The sequence below is a fragment of the Gossypium arboreum genome, chromosome 8, assembly GCF_025698485.1.
Source record: "Gossypium arboreum isolate Shixiya-1 chromosome 8, ASM2569848v2, whole genome shotgun sequence".
Lineage (NCBI taxonomy): Eukaryota > Viridiplantae > Streptophyta > Magnoliopsida > Malvales > Malvaceae > Gossypium > Gossypium arboreum.
This window is the reverse complement of record NC_069077.1, coordinates 15,756,491-15,777,848: the sequence shown is the minus strand read 5'-3', so window position 1 is coordinate 15,777,848 and position 21,358 is coordinate 15,756,491. Positions and strand designations below refer to the sequence as shown.

General features: G+C 31.2%; 1 protein-coding gene across 1 annotated transcript; it reads right to left on the bottom strand.

Annotated features, from left to right (window-relative positions):
- Nucleotides 1-12,401: 12,401 nt before the first annotated feature.
- LOC108469217 (beta-amyrin 11-oxidase-like) lies at nucleotides 12,402-15,398 on the bottom strand. Its single transcript, XM_017770112.2, has 8 exons — nucleotides 15,100-15,398; nucleotides 14,448-14,925; nucleotides 14,096-14,353; nucleotides 13,891-13,980; nucleotides 13,731-13,809; nucleotides 13,543-13,649; nucleotides 13,310-13,431; nucleotides 12,402-12,857 (listed from the first exon to the last, which is right to left on the bottom strand). The coding sequence occupies exons 1-8, from the start codon at nucleotides 15,363-15,365 to the stop codon at nucleotides 12,764-12,766; spliced, it is 1,494 nt and encodes a 497-aa protein (XP_017625601.2). The 5' UTR covers nucleotides 15,366-15,398; the 3' UTR covers nucleotides 12,402-12,763.
- Between the last annotated feature and the right edge of the window lie 5,960 nt (nucleotides 15,399-21,358).

Genomic DNA, 21,358 nt, shown 5'->3' with positions numbered 1-21,358 from the left:
ATGGGATTTCACTCGCATAGGTGACTCAGAATAACCTCCAAGAGTTGAAAGAGGTACGGGACCAATGGGATGACGAAACCAAGCAGCTATGGTGATTTGTCTTATCTACTCGATGTCAGAATGGTTACACTTTTTTCGAGCTTTAGACCAATATTGGAATCCTGTATACAACTGCTTCTATAATAGCCTAAATTTTCAGTGGTGTCGGAACAGTGATTCGAGATCACTAAATCCGACAAATGAGTAGAAAATATTAATAATTTAGTGAATATAAGTTAAATGTGAAGTTAGAAATTTTTTTGAAATAGCGAATAATGTACTAGAAATAAATATTTTAAAAAAAATAGAATCGGAAACGAGATATCGAGAGTTTGAAAATTTTAAAACGAGCCATAAATATTTTTATAAATATTTATGGAGTGTTAATAAGTTAGTATTAAAGTTTCGTTAAGAAATTTTAAAGTTTCGATAGTTAATTGAATAAAAAGGACTAAATTGTAACAAATGTAAAATTATGGGAAATGATTAAATAGCTTAAATGATAAAAGAAAGAGGGTTTAAAAGGAAAATAAACCCAAGGTCTATTTGGGCTGGACGGCAAGGGCATGAAATCAGCAGGAAAATTGATGAATTAAGGGCAAAATTGGAATATTGCAAAATTTACTTAATAAAGCTAGGACTAAAGTGGAATTATCTAGATTTCTCATTATTTTTCTGCATTCTCATCAGCAAAAACACTATAGAAGGGTTTTATTAAGCTGTTTTTTCATAGGTTTACTGCAAGTAAGTTCAATTCTTGATTATTTCTTGAAATTTTTGTGTTTTTATGACTTTTACAACTAGGTCCACTTGTTGAATTCATTAGTTTTTGGTTTTATGAAAGAAATTGGAAGTTTCTATGAATATGTGCTGGAAGTTTATGATGATTTAGCATGGAAATAGAGCTTTAAATTGTTTATATGCTGATTTTATTGAAAGAATTGAATAGAAAGTGAATGTTTGAGACTTAATGGTGAAAAAGTTTGAAGTTAGGGTTTTATGTGGAAATTCTGAATTTAAATAATTTTGAAATAACTTATAATGTCTAGGTAAAGCTTAATTGGGAAAAATTAGCTTCATTGAGGGGTTAATTGATCAAGGACTGAATTGTATGAACTGTGAAATTTGGGGCAAAAATCGAAATCAACATTTGTACTAAAACAGTTTTGGACAGCAGCAGTAGTCTAACTTTTAAAAATCACCAAAAATTGTAGAAATCTAATTATAGATTGAATAAAATATGAAATTAAAGCTTATCAAGTCTAGTTTCTTATAAAAGAAACGGTGTAAGTAACGGAATTGTAAATCATGAGATATAATATATTTTGTAAGACAATGTTAGAATGAATTCGGGTTCCCCTGTTCTGACTTTGAAAAATCATAAAAAATTGAATAAAAATAATTAGGGGCTTAAATTTATATGTTTAGAATCCTGAATGAGTATATTTTCAAGAAAAACAAACAGGAAAATCATTTGAATCCTGTACAAGAAGATAATTAATTTTTAGTGAAGAAGGGTCGGAACTATCAGACAGCAGAATAGGGGAGACTTCAATGAATAAACTGTATTAATTGGACCAACCAAAAATGATGAAATTTTTATGGTAAGAATATTTGTGAGTCTAGTTTCATGAAAAATTAGCGGATCTTAATTTTGACTTCTGTAGCAAAATATAAAAATAATTTAGTGACTATGACACGGATGGACAACATTGGAATATACATAAGTAAATAATGAAATTATAGATAATATTACTTATAAGCGGGTTGAAGATGAAGTCAATACTGATAAGTGAATGATTTTACAATGATAGATCGAGAACCCGAAGCAAGTCGAGGAAAAGAAAAAGTAGCTGATTAGTCCCTGAACTTTCACAAATTTTGCAAATCGACCCCGGTAAGTTCATATGGTTGAAGTTTAATGATTATATGTTAATTTTATGAATTATATAATGTATGATGAAATATATTTATTGATGAATAGAGAATAAAATAACAACCCGAAAATCGAATAAATGATCAAATTGAGTGGAACGTCGGATTTGAGTATTTCTGATCAGTGACAAGTGATAAGTGGTAGCTTTAGCTACACTTATCTGATCAATGACAAGTGATAAGTGATAAGTGGTAGTTTTAGCTACACTTATCTGATCAGTGACAAGTGATAAATGATAAGTGGTAGCTTTAGCTACACTTATCTGATCAATGACAAGTGATAAGTGATAAGTGATAGTTTTAGATACACTTATCTGATCAGTGACAAGTGATAAATGTGATCAGTGTAAGACCGTGACAGGACTATGACTTCAAAAAGTGATAAGTGATCATACGCAAGACCATAATTATACTATGGCAAAGTGAAAGTGAAGTACTCAATTTTCCGTAACCGTTCCCTAATTTGGTTAAAGAATGACATGTGACAAATGGGCCCAAAAGAATTAAAGGAAATGGATAAGTGGTAGTAAGTTTATACAAAGGAACTCACCAATGACTGTGGTTGACAGGTGAACTTAATAATTGTGTATATTGTATAAGTATATAAATATTTGGTAAGATTTATGTTTTATGCCTATGAACTTACTAAGCTTCTATAAGCTTACTTGAGTGTATTCAATGTCTCTTGTAGATTGACGTGGAAGTATACGGAGGATCGGATCAACACAGAGGATCACAGTATCCAGATTATCTCCAATAGCTTTTGTAAATTTCCTTTTTGATTTATATGGCATGTATAAGGTTTGATGATTATATAAATGCTAAGACTTGTTTAATGAATATACATTAAAGTAAAGAATGATGAATATGTTAAATAGTATGATTATAATAGAAGTATAATTTGGTATCAAATTGATTGAAATAAATTGGTTGGTTGGGTTGGTCTCGGTTTTAAAATTTGCAGGGAAGGTTAGATATTTATACAGGGGTTATATTGAACAAAAAATAAATAAAAAAATAAAAAATAAAATAAAAAATACTTTTGGATTTTGCGAAAAATTCCTTATGGTTTCGATTTAATTCTGATTTGGTCTTGAAGTATGTTTTGGGCTTTGGAGGCCCATCTAAAGGACGTCATGACATGTTTTAGTAAATGAATAGTATTTAACTTGTATTAACAAAAAAAAAATTAATTCGGTAAACTCCGGTAATGCCTCGTACCCTATTTCGGCGATGAATACGGGTAAGGGGTGTTACAGCTTCCCCTTTGGGAAAGTTGATTTGGTACCCACCGTGGAAGAATACACAACCTTACTTCGTTGCCCGGAGATTCAAGCCAAGAAAGCCTATTCGAAGGTTGCTAATGTTCCGACGTTCTTGAAGAAGCTAATGAGTATCACGGGGATAAGTGAGCAATGGGTCGCGACCTGAATCAAGCAAAAAGGAGATAGTAAATGCATACCTTGGAGGAATTTGCAATATTTGATATTGGCACATTCTGATATGAAGAAAGGGTTGATATTTTTGCTTTAAGCATTTACAGTTTGGTCGTCTTCCCCAAAGCGCTAGGACATATAGATGAGGCAGTTTCAGACTTATTCGATCGGCTTGACAAAAGGGTCATGCCCGTCCCAGCAATCTTGGCCCAAACCTCAGATCTTTGAGTGCATGCCGAAGAGCGGGTGAATGAAAGTTCATTGAGTGTACGCAACTCTTGTTAGCATGATTTCATAGCCATTTTTAGAAGATAAAAAAGAGGTTCTTATCGGGTATTCTCCAAGAACTACTCTCATTTGAAAGAATTAGTGGCTACACCGAGGCAAGACGACATTTGAGAAGAAAAGTGGATGGCGATTCTCCAGAGTCTCCAAGACAAGGAAGTCGAATGGAGAGCCCCTTAGATGATCACTGATGAGATTCTGTACTGGTGTGGAGACTTTGACTGAGTTCCTCTACTTGGGATTCAGGGAGCCGTTGGATATGCTCATTTGCTCGTATCGAGACAGTACAGATCGAAGCAGTTCATACCAACGACGCAAAGGTTGGCTCAGTGTGAGTTTTCATACAAGGGAGATAATTACAAGAAGAAGGTTCGTGAAATATCGAACGCTTGGAACCAAACCCGCAGAATGAAAATATTTGCCGCAAATTCGATGACAACCCCCGATTATAGTTGGTGGTGGGGCAAAAGGGTCAATGACAACATCTCTATACCAAGTCAAGAAAACATCCAGCCAATAGAAGAGCATCTACAAGTAATCCCATTTGAGTTAAAGATCATCAAGTAAGATTTTGAAAAAAGGAGTTCGGAATTGGGAAAGAAGATAGAGTAGTTAGAGGAGGAAAAGATGCACCTAGGATTAGACGTCGACATCTAGAAGCTAGATGCCAAGAAATTGAGGAAGGGAAAGAACAAGGCCAAAGAAGATTTGGACAGTCTAAAAATGGATTATAAGGGGTTGCACTTGTCGATGAAAACTGCCGGCTTGGGTAAAACATCGGAGCTGTAATACCCCAAAAATTTTTACAGTAAGATACTATCCTTGATAAAGTAAAATAAGGAAATAAAGTGACAAAAAGGGAAATTTTAAGTTATGTCAATATTGGGGAGTATATTATGATATATTAATTCAAGAAAGGACTAAATTGTAAAAGTGAGAAAAATTTTGTTGCACAAGAGCAAATGCTCAAAATTTGAGGGGTTAAAGTGTAAATGTGAAAAAGTTAAAAGACAATAGTGTAAATATTTTTGGTCCTTCTACCAAAAATTCACCATTTTCACCCAAAAATCAAAAGAATTTCCATAGCTACCAAGAGAGAAAAATGTTAAGAAGACTATGAGAAATTAGAATATCAAGTTGAATGGAAGCTGAAGGAGAGAGAAAATCAAGATAAAGATTGAAATCAATAGAACAAGGTAAGAACATCATGATTTCAATATATTTTTAAGTTTGATATTATTGAAAAAGCATGGGATTGATGTTAATGTAGAGTTTCCTTACATATGGTCCTATGTTCTTGATATGCTAGTGAAGAGAAAACAAGAAAAAGTGATGAGAAATAGTGTAGAGAAAGAAAATAAGGGTGTTACAAACATGATAATTAATATCTTGCACTAAAATAGTTTTGGACAGCAGCATTGGTCTATCTTTGAAAAATCACCAAAAATTTTGAAAATTGAATTAGAAGTTGAATAAAATCTAAATTAACTTTTATTGAGTCTAGGTTTTCATAAAAGAAATAGTGTAAGCAATGAAATTGTAAATGGTGAGATATAACAAATTTAGTTAGATAAGGTCAGAATGATTTTGGGTTCCCCTATTCTGACTTTGTAAAATCATAAAAAATTGGATAAAAATAATTATGGGCTTAAATTTATATACTTAGAATTCTTATTGAGTCTATTTTCAAGAGAAATAAACGAGAACATCATTTGAATTCTGTATGAGTAGATAATTAACTTTTAATGAAGAAGGGTCAGGACTGTTAGACAACAGAATATGGGGTAACTTTAAAGAATAAATTGTACTTATTGGATAAATAAAAAATTCTGAAAATTTTATGGTAAGAAGATATGTGAGTCTAGTTTCATGAAAAATTAGCGGATCTTAATTTTGAGTTCTATAGCTCAAGATATAAATAATTTAGTGACTATGATGCAAATGGACAGTTTTGAATATACATATAAGTAAATAGTACTTGTAGCATGTTATATAAATTAAGGATGTGGAATGGAGAGGAGGAGGAGGGAAATAAATATATGAATTTTCAGCTAGCAAGGGTTTTGTTGGGTTTTTCACACAGGAAGAAAAACAGAACCAAGTTATCCGGATGAAATATGAAGCTCTTGTTGAAGCTAGAGCAACAAAGTAATAATTCCGGATGAAATATGAAGCTCTTGTTGAAGCTAGAACAACAAAGTAATAATTCCGGATGAAGTATGAAGTAAATTTGAGATTCAAGGACTTGGGAGTTGCAACCAAACGAACAGAAGCAAAAAGGATGAAAAATTGAGAGAAGTATTTCATCCGGGTAACATACATACTGCTGTTTGTTGTCACCCTTAATAGGTTACATTTAAAATGGATAATTTGTATGTTTAAGACTCAGGGACTAAATTGAATAAAAGAAGAACTGTATGGGCAATTTAGTAAAAATGCCAAAAATGACCAAAATGAAGGAAATGAGTTGTTTTATTGATTAAATTAATGTATTGAATGAAATTATTAATTTGGATCAAGATTGGATGAAAATCGGGGAAAATGAAAAATTTACCAAAATGCTCCTAAATCTTGATATTTCTGAAATTTCGCCAGGTAAGTTCTTGTAACTTGAATTATATTCTTAGATGCTTGAAATGTATGTTATTGATGTGAAATACGATTTGAATGTTCATTGTATGAAAATTGATGAAACATTGATATATTTGATAAAAAGGGGAAGAAATCCCGGTTGAATGAAAGGAAAATTCGGTGGATCTCTGAAAAGAAATTGACAGTAAAAAGGATCTATCCCGAACGGGTGATCCTATTCTGATATAGCCCTTCCAAAGAATATGTGGAAAATGAATTTAGCCCGGACGGGTAATCCGAATTAGGTTCAATTTAGCCTTTGACTGTAATTCAGATCCAAGCTCATTAGAGTAATTGTCGTTGCGGGGATTTAGGATGGACCGGTAATCCAGAATATTCTATGAGTTTATATTACGGGATTTAGCTTGATGGTAATCCGCTTATAAGGATGAGGTTCGAGGGAGTGTGCTTTCTGAAATGAAATGTATAAGACCATGGTTGAAAGATCCCATGGCAACATGATATGAAATGTGTAAGACCATGGTTGAAAGATACTATGGCAACATGATATGAAATGTGTAAGACCATGGTTGAAAGATACCATGGCAACGTGACATGAAATGAGTAAGACCATGGTTGAAAGATACCATGGCAACATGACAGAAAATGAGTAAGACCATAGTTGAAAGACACTATGACATCATGTCGAAGATAAATAAGATCGTGGATGAGAGACGCCAAGACATCTGTTGAACAACTAATATTCAGGTAATATATACCAGATGACAAATGGTTATATGAATTGGTTATACAAAATGGTTGTGTGAAATGTTTACAGGAATTGGTCATATGGAAATATATGTACAAAATAGTTGTATGAAATAATTAAGAAGATAGATAAATGAAATAAGTATGGGTACATGGAATTTAATATGAATTATTACTGAAATAAATATACATAAGAAATGAGGAAATGATGGTGCATGAAATATTGATATAACGAAATGAATGATATATGCTTATGAAGAAATGGTGAGAGAATAATATGTTTCGTGACATGTACATATATGATTATCTTTGATATGTTGATACAAGGAAATTATGTAAGTTGAGACTATTATTAAACTCAAGTGTGATATGTCAAGAAAATAGGTATATCAATGTTGAAATTATATGAAATATGTACAAGTATATTACCAATGTTGTTGTTTGATACTTAGATAAGTGCCAAGCTATTGATTGAATGGTAATATATTTATTTATATGATGCATTGAATTGATAAGTATTTAATTGAAATTTTTGTTAAATGATATGTAAATCCTATTAATGCCCTGAAACCCTGTTTTGGCAACGGATACGAGTTAGCGGTGTTATAGGAGCAATGGCGACAAGAAATCAAAGAAGAAAAGATTAAAGTCGACCATTGGGAAAAGAAGTTCTAAGATGCTCGAACTCGAGAAGATGCTCTGGAAAGAAGTTTGTTAGAAAGCCGAAATGAGAAGGTGGGATTAAGAGCTCTGGTAGCAGAATTAGAAAAGTCGCTTCATCAATATCGAAGTCGCAACTCCACAATCGAGTTGAGAGCAAGCTTAAGTAAGATCGAAGAGTTGAAAAGAAAGATAGGAGAGCTTGAGGCTGCATTGCAAAATTGTGAACTTCAAGCTAAGTTTCTTGAAAAGAATAACGAATAATGAAAAGTGCAGCTCCTTTCACTCCTATGCTCACCTAAGTATAGAAACACAAATTTAAAGGATTAGGAGCATCAAATTCACTAAACATCATAAATCATCCAAAAACGCATCAAGAATGGGATTAAAAAAATGTTATTTTTATGGTTTATCACTTATCCACACAATCGTGTGTCTTATTGTTTTTAAGTGCAGGTCTTACACAGTTTGGCACACAGCCTGCGACACGGTCGTGTGTGAATATTTCGAAAGTTTCATGATTTGTCACACAGTTAACCACACGGCAATGTCCCTGTGACACACGGCCTGGCTACACAATCTTGAGACCCTTATTTTCATTTTTTTTCAAATTTTCCAAAATTTTCTATTTTGTTTTCTAATCCCAGAACGTTTCCAAACTACTTTTATAATCCCGTAGCTCAGTTCAAGGCTCGTAAGTGCATTTTTATTATAAATAAAATGTGTTTTTGATTGTTGCAATTATATTTGAATAATTGTTCCTGTTTAATATTAAATGTTTTAGCCCTAATCTGGTGACGAAGATGAGTTAAGGGTGTTACTAAGTTACACAACTTTTGAGATTTGTTATTCTACCTAGAAATAGTGAGAATTTATTTTTAAGTATAAATTTTATTTTTTGGGAATGACAATTCTGTCGGTTTCTATAAGAGAGAGTGATTTACTTTCCAACTAAAAGTAAGAAAATTATTCTATGTTTTGTGTTTGACTTGAAATTGTTTGAGCCCACACTCAAACCAGTTCGTTGTATAAGAATAGCAAATCAGGTCATTCTGTTGAAAGCCGGGAACATCTAGGATCCATCTAGCCCAAAATACAAGTACTATTTCAAGAAAAAGTTTATAATATAAATATAACAAACCGGCTTAGTTTTAAATTTTTTTTATATTTCTACTCTGCAAGTAATCATTTTGAAGATTTTTTCCAACACTTAATGAGCATATCCCCAAGTATTTTACGAGTCTTTTTAATGCTTTTTACTGATTCTTACGTTTTAGTGTTAATGATAGTTTTTCTTATATTTTACATCTTTTTAGAAGCAAAATGACAAATTTATGCCATTAGACGTTTAATGGTTGAATTTAGCTTGTGTAGGAATGTGGTTGAGGCGAAAATGTAAAAAAAAAAAAAAAAACTTCACTATGGCCAAGGTCGAGACATCAATCCCTCCATCACCACTCAAGGAGATTGATTTCAGGAAAGTGCAATTCTAGTAGCCTGTCTTCGAAGTCATGACATCAAGGGAGTGATGTCGCAACACTTGCTTCCATGGTTGCAATGTAAAGTCACTAAATTCACAATCTCGAGCCTAAACACCAAAGTAAGGAAGCTAGGTTGCTTGAATGCCAAGTCGCAACACCAAAAGATCATGATAACGACATTGAAGCTCCCAAACAACCCTTAAAACCAATTGACCTTGGGTGTCGCAATTTCGAAACTTGATAGGTGAAAAAATTGCAGCGGCAATTTTGTGTCCAAACAAGCTTATGTCACTTTTGATTTAAGGGAATAATTGTCAATGTTAGGTTGAATGTTTTTTTTACTATAAATACTACCTTATATAAACTATTTGGGTGGCTAGGCTAGCGTAGAAAATTAAGTTAGATATTAGATAATATTTACTCTTCTTTTCTTAGTATAGGTTTTCATTTTTCTCTTCTCTTCTCTTTCTTTTTCTTTTCTTTTTGGTGTAGCATTTTTGTTTCTTCATTTTTGTTGGAACCTTGTGGATGAGGATGGATTAAACTCTCACACTTCGTCGTATTTTTATCTATTAATGAGCATTTTCTCAACCCTTATCTTTAATATTTTATGCCTACAATATGTTTGTTAAAATGCTTGTGTGAAATTTAAGTTTAATCATGTGTTGAATTGTTTTATTGGTTTATTGATGAGTAGGTTACTTAACTAAGTTATTATCTATGCTTTGATTAGTTGTTTGTTCAAGTGTATTAAATTGCATATTACATTAAAATTGATGCCTCTAGTGGAAGATCTAGATAGACAAGACCGACAGGAGACTTCATCGTGTTAGACTTTGATACATTTGTGAATAGTAAAACTGAGAGGAGATCTATATGCCTATGTGAGATCGAGAGGACAACTTGGGTGGTATCTTTCAGCCTAGGATGAGACTGAGAGGAGACTCCTAGCTAAAAGTAACAAACAATATAGTCATCATAAGTTTATTAACTTAGTAATTCATGAATCATTCTGCCATCATCTCAATCCACTCGCATTGTTTCCAGTAAAAAGAAAAAGAAAGTTACTTTGATATTTTCATTTGTTAATTTAAAATTTAACCTTATTATATTTTTATATTTCATTAGCACTAATAATTGCTAACTCGATTAGATTAATAACTTATCAGTGTTTTAATAATTTTTTTCCAATAAACAAATAAATTCATAAATACAATTATGCATTTCCCCTAGTTCACTAAAGAAAATTAAGTTCACAAATTAAAAAAATATATTTTTAAAGGTATCAGATGTATCATAAATATAATATGCATGCCAACTAATAACCATGCAAATTGTGACTGTCGAAGTCTGTTGGAAAAGTGAGTAGGAAAAGTTAGTGTTTAGTCATTTTTTGGGGGAATGAAGCGGAGAGAATTTAGAGTTTTTTTTTTTTTTTGTCTTTAATGTCATAGGTGGTTTAAAGAGTAATACATAATTAAGCCCTAGAGAAAAGAATGTTTATATACTCCCTATATTTAAAATTGTTTATTTTTTTTGTACTAGATCCACTTTTTTTTATATATATTTTTCGCATTAAATCGTTTTATGTTTTTCATGATAAAAATTCCATTAACTGTTAATTGTTTTGTAAGTCTCTATAACTAAGGTTTTAATTAAGTTTGGGTGAATTTTATTTATTAGTTTAAGTTTATTTTATTTATAAATATAATTTTTCTAAAAAATGATTTTGATTTTGATTTTAATTTTAAAATTAAACTTATATGTATTTATGTTTTAATTTTGTAATCAAATTATTAGTGAAATTTATAAAATTAAAAGATTCATAAGAAACAATTAAGTGTACAATTGATCCGTGCATCGTGTAGAGATGTAAACTAGTTTTAAACTTGTATATATCCCTCTCACATTTTCTCTATTCTAATCATTACAATTTGGAAGAATTGGTTTTTATGCATTAAGATAGAAAATGATAATCTCTTCTATTTTATTTTCTCTCACTTTTCTTCCTGCATGTTTATTTTCTTTCTACTTTTTCACTTTCTTCTCTCATCCTTTTATTTTTCCATCCAACTAAGCACACTTTAAAAATGCTTTGTCAAATAAAAAAAGTTACAACTTATTTCTTTTTCGTTTGAGTTTAAAAATATATATATAATTTTTAATATTTTCATGTCTATTTTATGATCTATATTTAAAATTAGTATTTATTCCTCCCAATAATATCATTTCTAAAATCCAAACATAGGTGATTTTATTTTCAAAATATTATTTATTTAACATTGCTTAAAACCAATAGTCAACAAACTTATTAACAATTTAAAGATTCGTAGTTGGGAGGTATCAGTCTTTTCTCTCACCCTCTACTTTTCTATCTAATTAGGTGCATTCTAAAAGTGTATTGTCAAACAGAGGCGATTATGGGGTTGGCATAGGCCTCGCCCCTAAAATAAAAATTATCATTTAAACTCTCTAATTTCTTTTAAAAATTTTAAAGTAGTAAAGATAAAATTGTATTTTGATCTCCCTAAAATTATAAAAATTCAATTTGATTCTTTAAAATTATAAAAATATAGATTATAAAAATTAAAATTTCATTCAACTTCTTAAAAAATATTTTGACTTCACCCTTTTGTGAAATAAAAATAAGTTACAAATTATTTGTTTTGCGTTTGAGTTTTTAAAATATATTTTAATATTTTCTTATGTGCATTTTATAATTTATATTTAAAATTCGTAATTATATGAAAGTTGAAATCTGTGTAGTTTTGTTTTCAAAACTTACTACTCTGAAAGCAATAGACAACGAACTTGTTGACAGCTGGGGAGCAGAAGGTGGCTCATTGTGTTTTGGATTTGGTGCAACATGATGTTTTAGGTAATTAATTACTTTTAATACAAAAATATTTAAAAATACATTGCAAGAAGTGAAGGTGAAAGGAGTTGAAACCCAGACATTGGAATAAAAAAAAATAAAATAATCACGAGTTTTCACTTTTCTCTATTTAAAATTAACCAATCTATGGATTGATCTTTTAATTGCATCATCCGTGTTATTTTTCTTCTGCCATTTGTAACGAGGAGTGGAGGAAGAAACCGTTTAAGATTAAAATCTGAAATCAACGCTTATTTTTTATTATTATATCAGTGACTTAATTGACTTCATTACTAGTTTGTTTCATTGGCCAAGTTATCTAATTATTAAATAAAATCAAGAAAACAAATCTTCTACCGGATCCTGTATGATGATACAATTTATTGTTTGACATAACATGGATATACATGATCATCCACACAACATATATCTCTTCTTTATCAATAATTCAATATCACTAAATATTAATCCAAGTTCTTCTCCATGCAATAAATTAAGCACGATAGAAAAACCTACCGACTGCTTTGAAAGGGAACGACTAAACCAAGGCTAAGAACCAACATTAGACCTTAATTGAAAGCCTCTCATATATTACATATATTCCATTTTTTCTCTTTTATTAATCTTCTTCACTGAGAGAGCATCTTTATAACACAACACAACCGTGTGTTTCTAGGTAGAACTAAGGTGAAGCAGGGAAAGTGGTGATATGATCATGGGAGCTTAATGATTCTTGCTAGACAGTTGTCTGCTGGGCGTGTCAAAGGTAAGGTAATGGTTGGAGCCTTTGGATTCAGCTCTTCAAGCCTGCAGAAGAAGTAAAGGAATTAAAGTTAGAATCCCAAAGGTCGCCGGGATGATGTTAACTATGTATGTGTGCAGGGGAGAAACTAGAAATTTTTTTAAAAAACTGAAATTAAATTGTAATTTTTTATAGTAAAAATGTAATTTTAAAGTATTAAATCAAAATTTTATTATTTTAAGGAGATTATAGTGTAATTTTATCTTTACTAAATTAAAATTTAAAAAAAATTAAAGATCAAAATAGAAAATTTTACATTTTAGGTGCAGCACCCCTAGGTTAGCCCCAGCATGCATGTAACAATTTTTTTTTTCATTTTCAACATTTATTGTAGGAAAAGTTTGACAATTTCTTTTTAGAAATTAATTATAAGTTTTGACTATTGAGCGGTTGAAATGTATGGTAGTGGCCCATTAACTTGCAATCGGTATCAAAGGAAAAGAGATTAGAAACTCACTTATAATTGAGGAGAAAATGGTGCAGGAAAATGGAGACCTCAAGTTTGCCTAGGTCAGATCCAGGGCAGATTCTACTTCCTCCTCCAAAGGGAATGAAATTCTTTCCTTTCAATCCGGGGTTCTGCATTCAGGTCAAACCGACAGTACTTAATTAACATAATTTGTGTGCCTTTCATTCCTTTATCAGTTTAGTATTTTTTTTAAAATTATTATTATTGTTGATTCTACTGACCTCCCATCTTGAAGGAAGGAACTCTTTTGGGTTTGTATAAATATCTGGATCCATATGAACAGCTCTACTCCAAACTAAAACATTCCATCCTTTTGGTATGGTATAACCTGAAAAATAAAAACTTTAGTTTTTAAGAAAAATTGTTTTTTTTTCCGAGTAAAATGAAGAACCAAAGTCTAGAAACTAACCGTTAAGGTTAACATCAGTTTCCACCCTTCGAAAAAGTGTGAAAGCAAAATTGGCTCTTCGCATTGACTCATCAATCACCTTCAAATAAATCAAAAACAACAGGGTTTGTTAGATATTACTACATATTTTCGATAATCTAAGTTGAATAAAATAACAAACCTTTGGTAGATATTCCATTTGCTTGATTTCAGCAAGGGTCAAGCCTTTTTGGGAAGATGGCCTTCTCTTTAAGACCGCCTGTTGTTCTTCCTGAAAGGTTGAAATCCAAATTCAGTCGGCGAATTACATGAAAAATACATTTCCCTAGATACTATTGCTGGACACTCAATCGGGTAACCAACGGCGACCAATATTATAATCTGACCTTGGCTTTTTGCAGCATTTCTGGATGGTGATGGAGGTAGATGGTCGCCCACATTGCAGTGTGTGCTGCGGTTTCATGTCCCGCAAACAAGAATATCAGCAATAAATCAAAGAGATGTTCATCGTCCAATTTTTCACCATTGTCGTATTCAGCTTCCATGAGAAAATCTATCATTTCTTTCTTCCTGTGTGCTTCCATAGTTTTTGCTCTTCTTTCTTTTACTTTCTCTTTAAATATCTTTAACAGCGTTTTCCTGGCCTAAAGTATATATAATTCGATGTTTTAAAATAGTCAGAGTTGGCGTTAATCTGATAACATAAATAAGCAATTTGATGACATAAACAAGCTTTACCTTGAGTGCTCGATAGAATACAAAACCAGGGAAATTAATGGGTACGGAAACAATGCCAGGGAACAAGTCTGAGTAACATTTCACCATTGTCGAAATTACCGAATCTTGAGTGGAACCCAATACAATTTTTGCAATAACCTTGAAAGTAATCTTCTTCATCTCGTAGAAGAAATTGACCGGTCGGTTCATGGTAGCAAGCTCCTCTAATGAAGTGGTCACAATGTGTTCAATATCCTCGATGTGCGAAGTTAGTGCTTCGTCACCATGGATGGGATTGGTTGCTATCTTACGCAAACGTCTGTGCTCTGAAGTCGAAATTCCATACAATGATTTCTTCCCTGCTATTTGTTTCGCCGATGATGGGTAGCCAAACAAAACGTGTTCATCAGCCAAAGCCTTCCTGCACAGCTCCGGACTGCAAACTATGATGCCTGGACCCCCAAACAAATGGGTTCTGTAAATGCCAGTTTTCCCATACCTGCAGCCACCAATTCCAATGCCATATTACATATGAGACTTTATGAAGCCAAGTTCAAGTGTCATGGTCAAAAGCTACATGTTCGAGCTAAAGTCTTGACAAACACATGCATATGGTAACAAATATGATATTAACAGTGAAGAAAAGAAAAAGATGATTAAGAAAGCAAGTAACCTTTTAATCAAGTTATCTACGAAGGTATCAGGGTCCTGGGAATTGAAAGCTTTGAAGAAAGACCACAAGTTTCCGATGAAAGGCCATCCCATATCACCAGGAGGCAAGGTGTTTTGTTTCTTCCCCAACCTAGTAACATAATACCATTCATTGATTTTCTTTAAGAAACCAAATAGAACTACATATGTTGCAGCCACAACTGCCACAATTGAATATAACGATTCTAACACCATTTTCTTTCTTTTCGTTGGTCTCTCGGTACACATTTTCGGCTCTCAATACGCTTTGCTTTATAGACGCAAATTGCCATAGCAAATGCTTTCTAGACAAAGTCAACGTCACAGATAATTTGGAAAATTGAATAAAAAATAAATAAAGAAATATAGAAGTAATTTCTTCAACAACGCAAATCACATTAAAATAATATTTCTGAAAATTCAGGATCATATTCATGTAATTCTCTTATTATGCTTTTTCATTTATATGTAAATTTTTATATGTTTTATATTTTAAATAAAAAAACCTGTATTATATAAATTTTAATGTTGTGTCATTAAATCGTAACTTTTCTTGGAATTTTTTGTATTATTGAATAAAAGAATTATTATATTCATACAATTTTAGATAAAAATTAAAAGGAGAGATTCAATTTTATCCGTGTAAAGTTTAAGTGATTTTACATCTTTTCATAACTTTTACGTGGTTAATATTTTAATAATTTAACCATTAAATTTATCAAGATATTTGTAATTGTTATGCATGTAAATTTTGAATCAATCAGATATTTCTATCATATCGATCTAAAATATTATCTGTATTAATATATATTTAACGGTTGCAAGTTTTTTTACATAAAATAAATAGTTATAAAATTTTAATTTATATCAAATTTGACATCCATGATCTATGTGAATGGAGCATGAAATATGACAATTTAATTTTAAAATATTAATCATAAAAAATTATAAAATTATTTAAATTTTACACAGGTATAAGTAGATTATTTTGTATTTAAATAATACCTTATTTTATATTTAAATAATAAATAACAATAATTTGGGATTATACGAGTTTGAAAAATCTTTATATGTTATACTTAGAATTTTTTTTTTTTTGAGATTTGAGTAAAAGAGATATATTATAAAATAATGATACTCAAAACGCGTAACTTCATTCAAACCTCAAGTCCATTACAATAATCATGTATAATGACCAAAGTTGGCCCCGATTAACTTTTCCACACCAAAGCTCTTTCATATTCTTCCCTGGCACAACCTCAAAAAACTATCTATTATAATGATTAAATAGTAAAAATAATTGTGTTAAAAGGGCATTCTAAGTTACCATATGATAGCTTATTGTATTATATATGTTTAAAAAAATATATTTTTTGTGGAATGAGTTTTAGTTTGATTGGTATCTGTATTGTTGTCAATGCAGGAAGATATAGATTCAAATGCGTTGAAACGCATCATCTTCCTATTTATGAGTTGGAAATAGGGGTGAGCAAAGTTCAAATCAATTCAATTTTTTTTTAAATTTTGAGTTCGAATTGAGTTAAATTTTTAAATTTCAATAATTTGAATAAACCAAATACCAAATTATATTATTTTAAAAATATATTATTTAATCTAATTAATAATAATTTTACATTCCCACCAAAACCCTTTTACTTCCCCCGTCTGCCCTACCATTTTCCCCTAAATCAAATTTTCATTCCTATTTCCTATCCACAGATCAAACTCAGCATCCTTCTTCGGTTCTTCTTCATCAGTTTCAGAGGTTAGGCAAATCCCTCAGTCGTCCCTCACTTGTCTCCAATCTCCCGTCCTTCAACGCAGCTGTGGGTACTAGGTGTTGTTGGTATTGTTGCTGTAAAAGCTATTGTTGTGGCAAAGGTTGTTGATGCTGCTTCTGGAAAACAAATTGCCCTTGGATCTTCGAGATTGATGTTCCTTTTGGTCGTTCCATTTTCTTCAGTCTTCACTCTTCACATCGACTTTTCTACATCTCCTTTACCCTATGAAACATTTCACTTTTTTTTTAAGATTTGTGGGATTGTTATAGGTTCTGTTGATTACCTCTTTCACTCACGAACTAACAAACCATAAATTTGCTCAGCCCAAAGACGAAGAGCAATGATTGACTTCTTTGGTCATTGCATTAATTTTGTGTTTTTTTCCCCTTTTTCTTATATTTTATTATGGGAATCAAGACTAGAAGTTTAGTAATTTTTTAATTTACTAGTTCGGTCTATTGTTTTTGCCAGTCAATTTATGTAAATCCGAGGACCACCATTGAATCGAGGAAATCTTGGTCTTGTGGATGTCTTATTCAACTTTCAGAATGAAAGGTAGCCATATAATTTTTTTGCTATTGCAGTTTGTTGATAAGTATCAATGTCCCTACTTTTTGCATATTATTTAAGTTGGAATAACAACTTTGGATTTGGATCCTGTTTTGAATAATTTTTGGAATTGTGCGTAAAAAAATTAATTGAAGACTTTTAAGATGTTCCATCCCTAATTGATTTTGAAACAACACCAAAGTCATTTTTTTAATTTAACTCGAACAATTATATTTGATTAGAATTATATCTCACTCTTAATTCAAGAAAATTTCAAATAGAATTAAGATGATAAAATAGTGTTTGTCATCAACTCGATTAACTCAAAATTTTTTCATTCGATTCGGTTGAATGTTCATTCCTAATTGGGGGGTGGTTATGGGCAGTACTAGGCATTGTATCAACAAAGAGCATATATGATAGGAACTTATAATAAGATTAATTTTAAATTTTTTTATTTCTTAATATAATATATAAAAAGCTTGCGAGCTTTACTCGGACAGAGGAACTTGGTGTAGTTCTATCGCTTAAGGTTGGTAGTAAAGTGAAGAAGAGCTTTACTCAGTTATGATGGAATGTGATCGGATCATGCTTTATAGAGTTGGTAGTATATTTATGGGACTCTCTCACACTCCCTCTCACTCTCTCACTCTCTCATTGTATAACCTTAGGTGTTTTCGTCTGTTTTATGGTCTCTGCTTAATTTTGTTTAGACCGGGGGTAATATTCAAATAAAAGATTAAAGAGAAGAAAAAAAGAAATCTTATTTGATTGAATTACAAGTCTCTTCAACAATTTGATCTAAGATTTGATTGAAACCACATGTTAATCTTCAACAAAATCACTCTCGAAAAGAAATGGAAAAAAAAACTATAGTCTAAGTGGCTAGACTTGTGCTATTTATATATGTTTACATGGCTCTAAGGTTACAACGTGTACCTAGTAGCTAAGGATTTAAAAAAAATTGAAAAGAGGCAAAATTAGGCCAAAATTGGGCACCTTTGCTAAGCTTTATCATTTCATTTGTTTCACTTCCTCGTTTTGCGTTCGTTCGCTCTCAATCTTGTGTTCTAAGCTTAATTTAACCTATGAAATAGCCATACAATACTTACTAAATTCTAAATACCTAAAAATGCATAAAATATAACGAAAAACTAAAAAAAGTACAAACAATGCAAAATAAATACAAATAGTGAATATTATCCTAAATAACTTTAAATGCATGACATTTTATTTAAGAATCAAATAAAACTGTATGCAAAAATGACCTAAAAGTGTAAATATGATGAGCACTCATCAAGTCTTTTCTACCAATTACCAGAACCTCATTTAACTTGTCACTGCTAGAACTAAGTTTCTTTAGCATAGATTGAGCAAGGGCAAGTTTTTTATGAATTGCATCAAGTTTTGTTGTCTTGTCATCCGAGATAGAGTCCTTTACTTTGATCTGTTTCACCTATTTTTAATTTTTCATTTCTAGAAAAAAAAAATCATCTAAGAGTCTACTCTTAACCTTACATACTTGATCCTATTTATCCAACATAGTCTTGTAAGTCTCCATGAAATCTGTAGTTGTTTAGAGTCAATGTCACTTGAAGCTTCAACCAGTTTCATTTGATGGAGCAACCAAAGTGGTGAAGGCGGCATAATTGATAAGATGCCCTCATATTCCTCTAAACTGTTGGATAAATCTTCATCACTTCTTGCAATATAAAAAGTCTTTTTCAAGGTATTGACACATTTCAGTCTAAATATAACCAAAGCCATGACACAAATGACATTGAATACCCTTTTTTTTCTTCTTAAGAGCCTCATTGATCACAACCCCCTTGCCCTTGGTCTTACTAAGACTTTTATTAACATCAAATATTTTATTCTTCCTTGTCAACTTTTTGACTGCCCTATTAAAATTCTGAGTGAGTAGGGTCATTTGTTCATATTGATTTTCTGTGGCAGATTTACCCTCAATTGCAATTGGGTTGTAACTTGCAAAGCAATGTTCTTCTCACATTTTCATTTGCTCTTTCTTGTCCCATCAAGGATTATTTCAAAGGTTTTCAATGAACCTATGAGTTCATCAATCCTCATACTATCGATGTCCTTTACTTCCTTGATAGTAATCACTTTGATCACAAATTTCTTAAGTAGGGATCATAGCACCTTTCTCACAAGCTTTAAATTTGAGTATTCTTTTCCTAGTGCAAAAACCTGATTTGAAAATCACAAAGCTTTGCATAGAATTCCATAGGTTCTAATTATTCTGTATCCTTAAAGCCTTGATCCTTGTAGTTAGACTTTGATGTTTGAATATCACAACGTTGGTCCCCTCGTGAGCAATTTCAAGGATGATCCAAGCTTTTTTAATAGTAGCGCATTTAGAAATTCGCCTGAATTCTTCAGGTTCAGCCCTACAGAAAATTGCATTAAGAGCCTTCGAATTGCCATAGACCAAAATTTCCTCCTCACTCATCTAAGTAGCCTCAAGTTTGAAAGTCTTTACACTTGATACTTTAGTAGTTAGGAGTTCCAAACCTCTCAGAATTGAACGCTAATCTCTTTTATCCATCCTTGCCTTCTAATAGGTATAGTTTGTGTTGTCCAACATAGGTGGTCTTAAAATTAATGTACTTTTCGTATCAAATAAAATAAATGACATAATCTCCTTTTATTATGTCAAGTGATTGGCTCTGATACCATTCATGAATTCGTTTATTTTGCTTGAAAGATATTTCTTTCATTTGTAACTAAACAAAGTCACTACTAGGTATAAAAATAGAAATGGACACATAAATCTATTTACACAGCTTAAAAACTTTTAATGAAATCTATTTACACAGGTTAAAAACTTTTAATGTCTTATCTAAAGAGTAATCCACTATAAGTCAACTTGTACAAAATATGATTTAAGTCCAATCTACTCAACAAATTGTAACCTTACTCTTACGCAAAACCTAGACCATACTTCCACTAATACTTTACCCCTTGAAAACTTAGTTGTAAATTGGTCAACAAGAATAGCTTACTTATAAAGAATTTGCACTCAGTTAAGTTTCTAACATAAATAAAGTAAGTGCTCTGTTTATCTCATATAGCTTAACCTAAGTCAATATTAGCATAAAAGACTTGTTAAAGTAAAATCAATATCAATATCTAGTTTCACTAAAATAGCCACAAAAAAAGTCTTCTATAAGAAGTATTATTCAACAAAGATCTTCTTGTCATCAAATTTCCTGAAGATAAAATATCTTATTATAAAGAACTTTGATCATATTGAAAGTCTTGATATTCTTTTTATTTAAAATTTTCACAAAATAACTTCAGTAATGGACTGTTATACTTTCTCGTAGATCATAGATTAAAAATCCAAACAATTTTGGTTCAAAACATGTCAACTAGGTAAGTTACAATAGTCTTTCACATATTCCTCAAGTTGCAATTGGCATTTATATCTTCCAGTTGTAACTGGCACTATTAAATATATGATAGTTTTATGAATTCCTAGTGGATTGAAAGAATTTAACTACTATTGTATAATGTTTTGGCAACTATTGTATAATGTTTTGGCAATTTCATTAATTTTCTTTTTACGCATATTAAGATTTTAGTAGTGAGGTAATGGAGAGTTTTAATAATAATAATAATAATAATAATAATAATAGAAATTGACAACTATTGATGCACAATTACAATAACTGTAAAAGTTGGATGTCTAAAACACAATTTGAACTATAAATAAGATATTAAAGTTGTAATTTTACCATTTAATTTAATTCGTTTTACCCTTTGATTAATAGAAAAAGTTCATTTTTGCTCTTAAAAACTTAATAATTCAATATAAATTCTTGTAATAATATTTTTTAAAATTTTCACTTTATAAAATTTACAAATGTGCGAAAGTGATTGGTAGCAAAG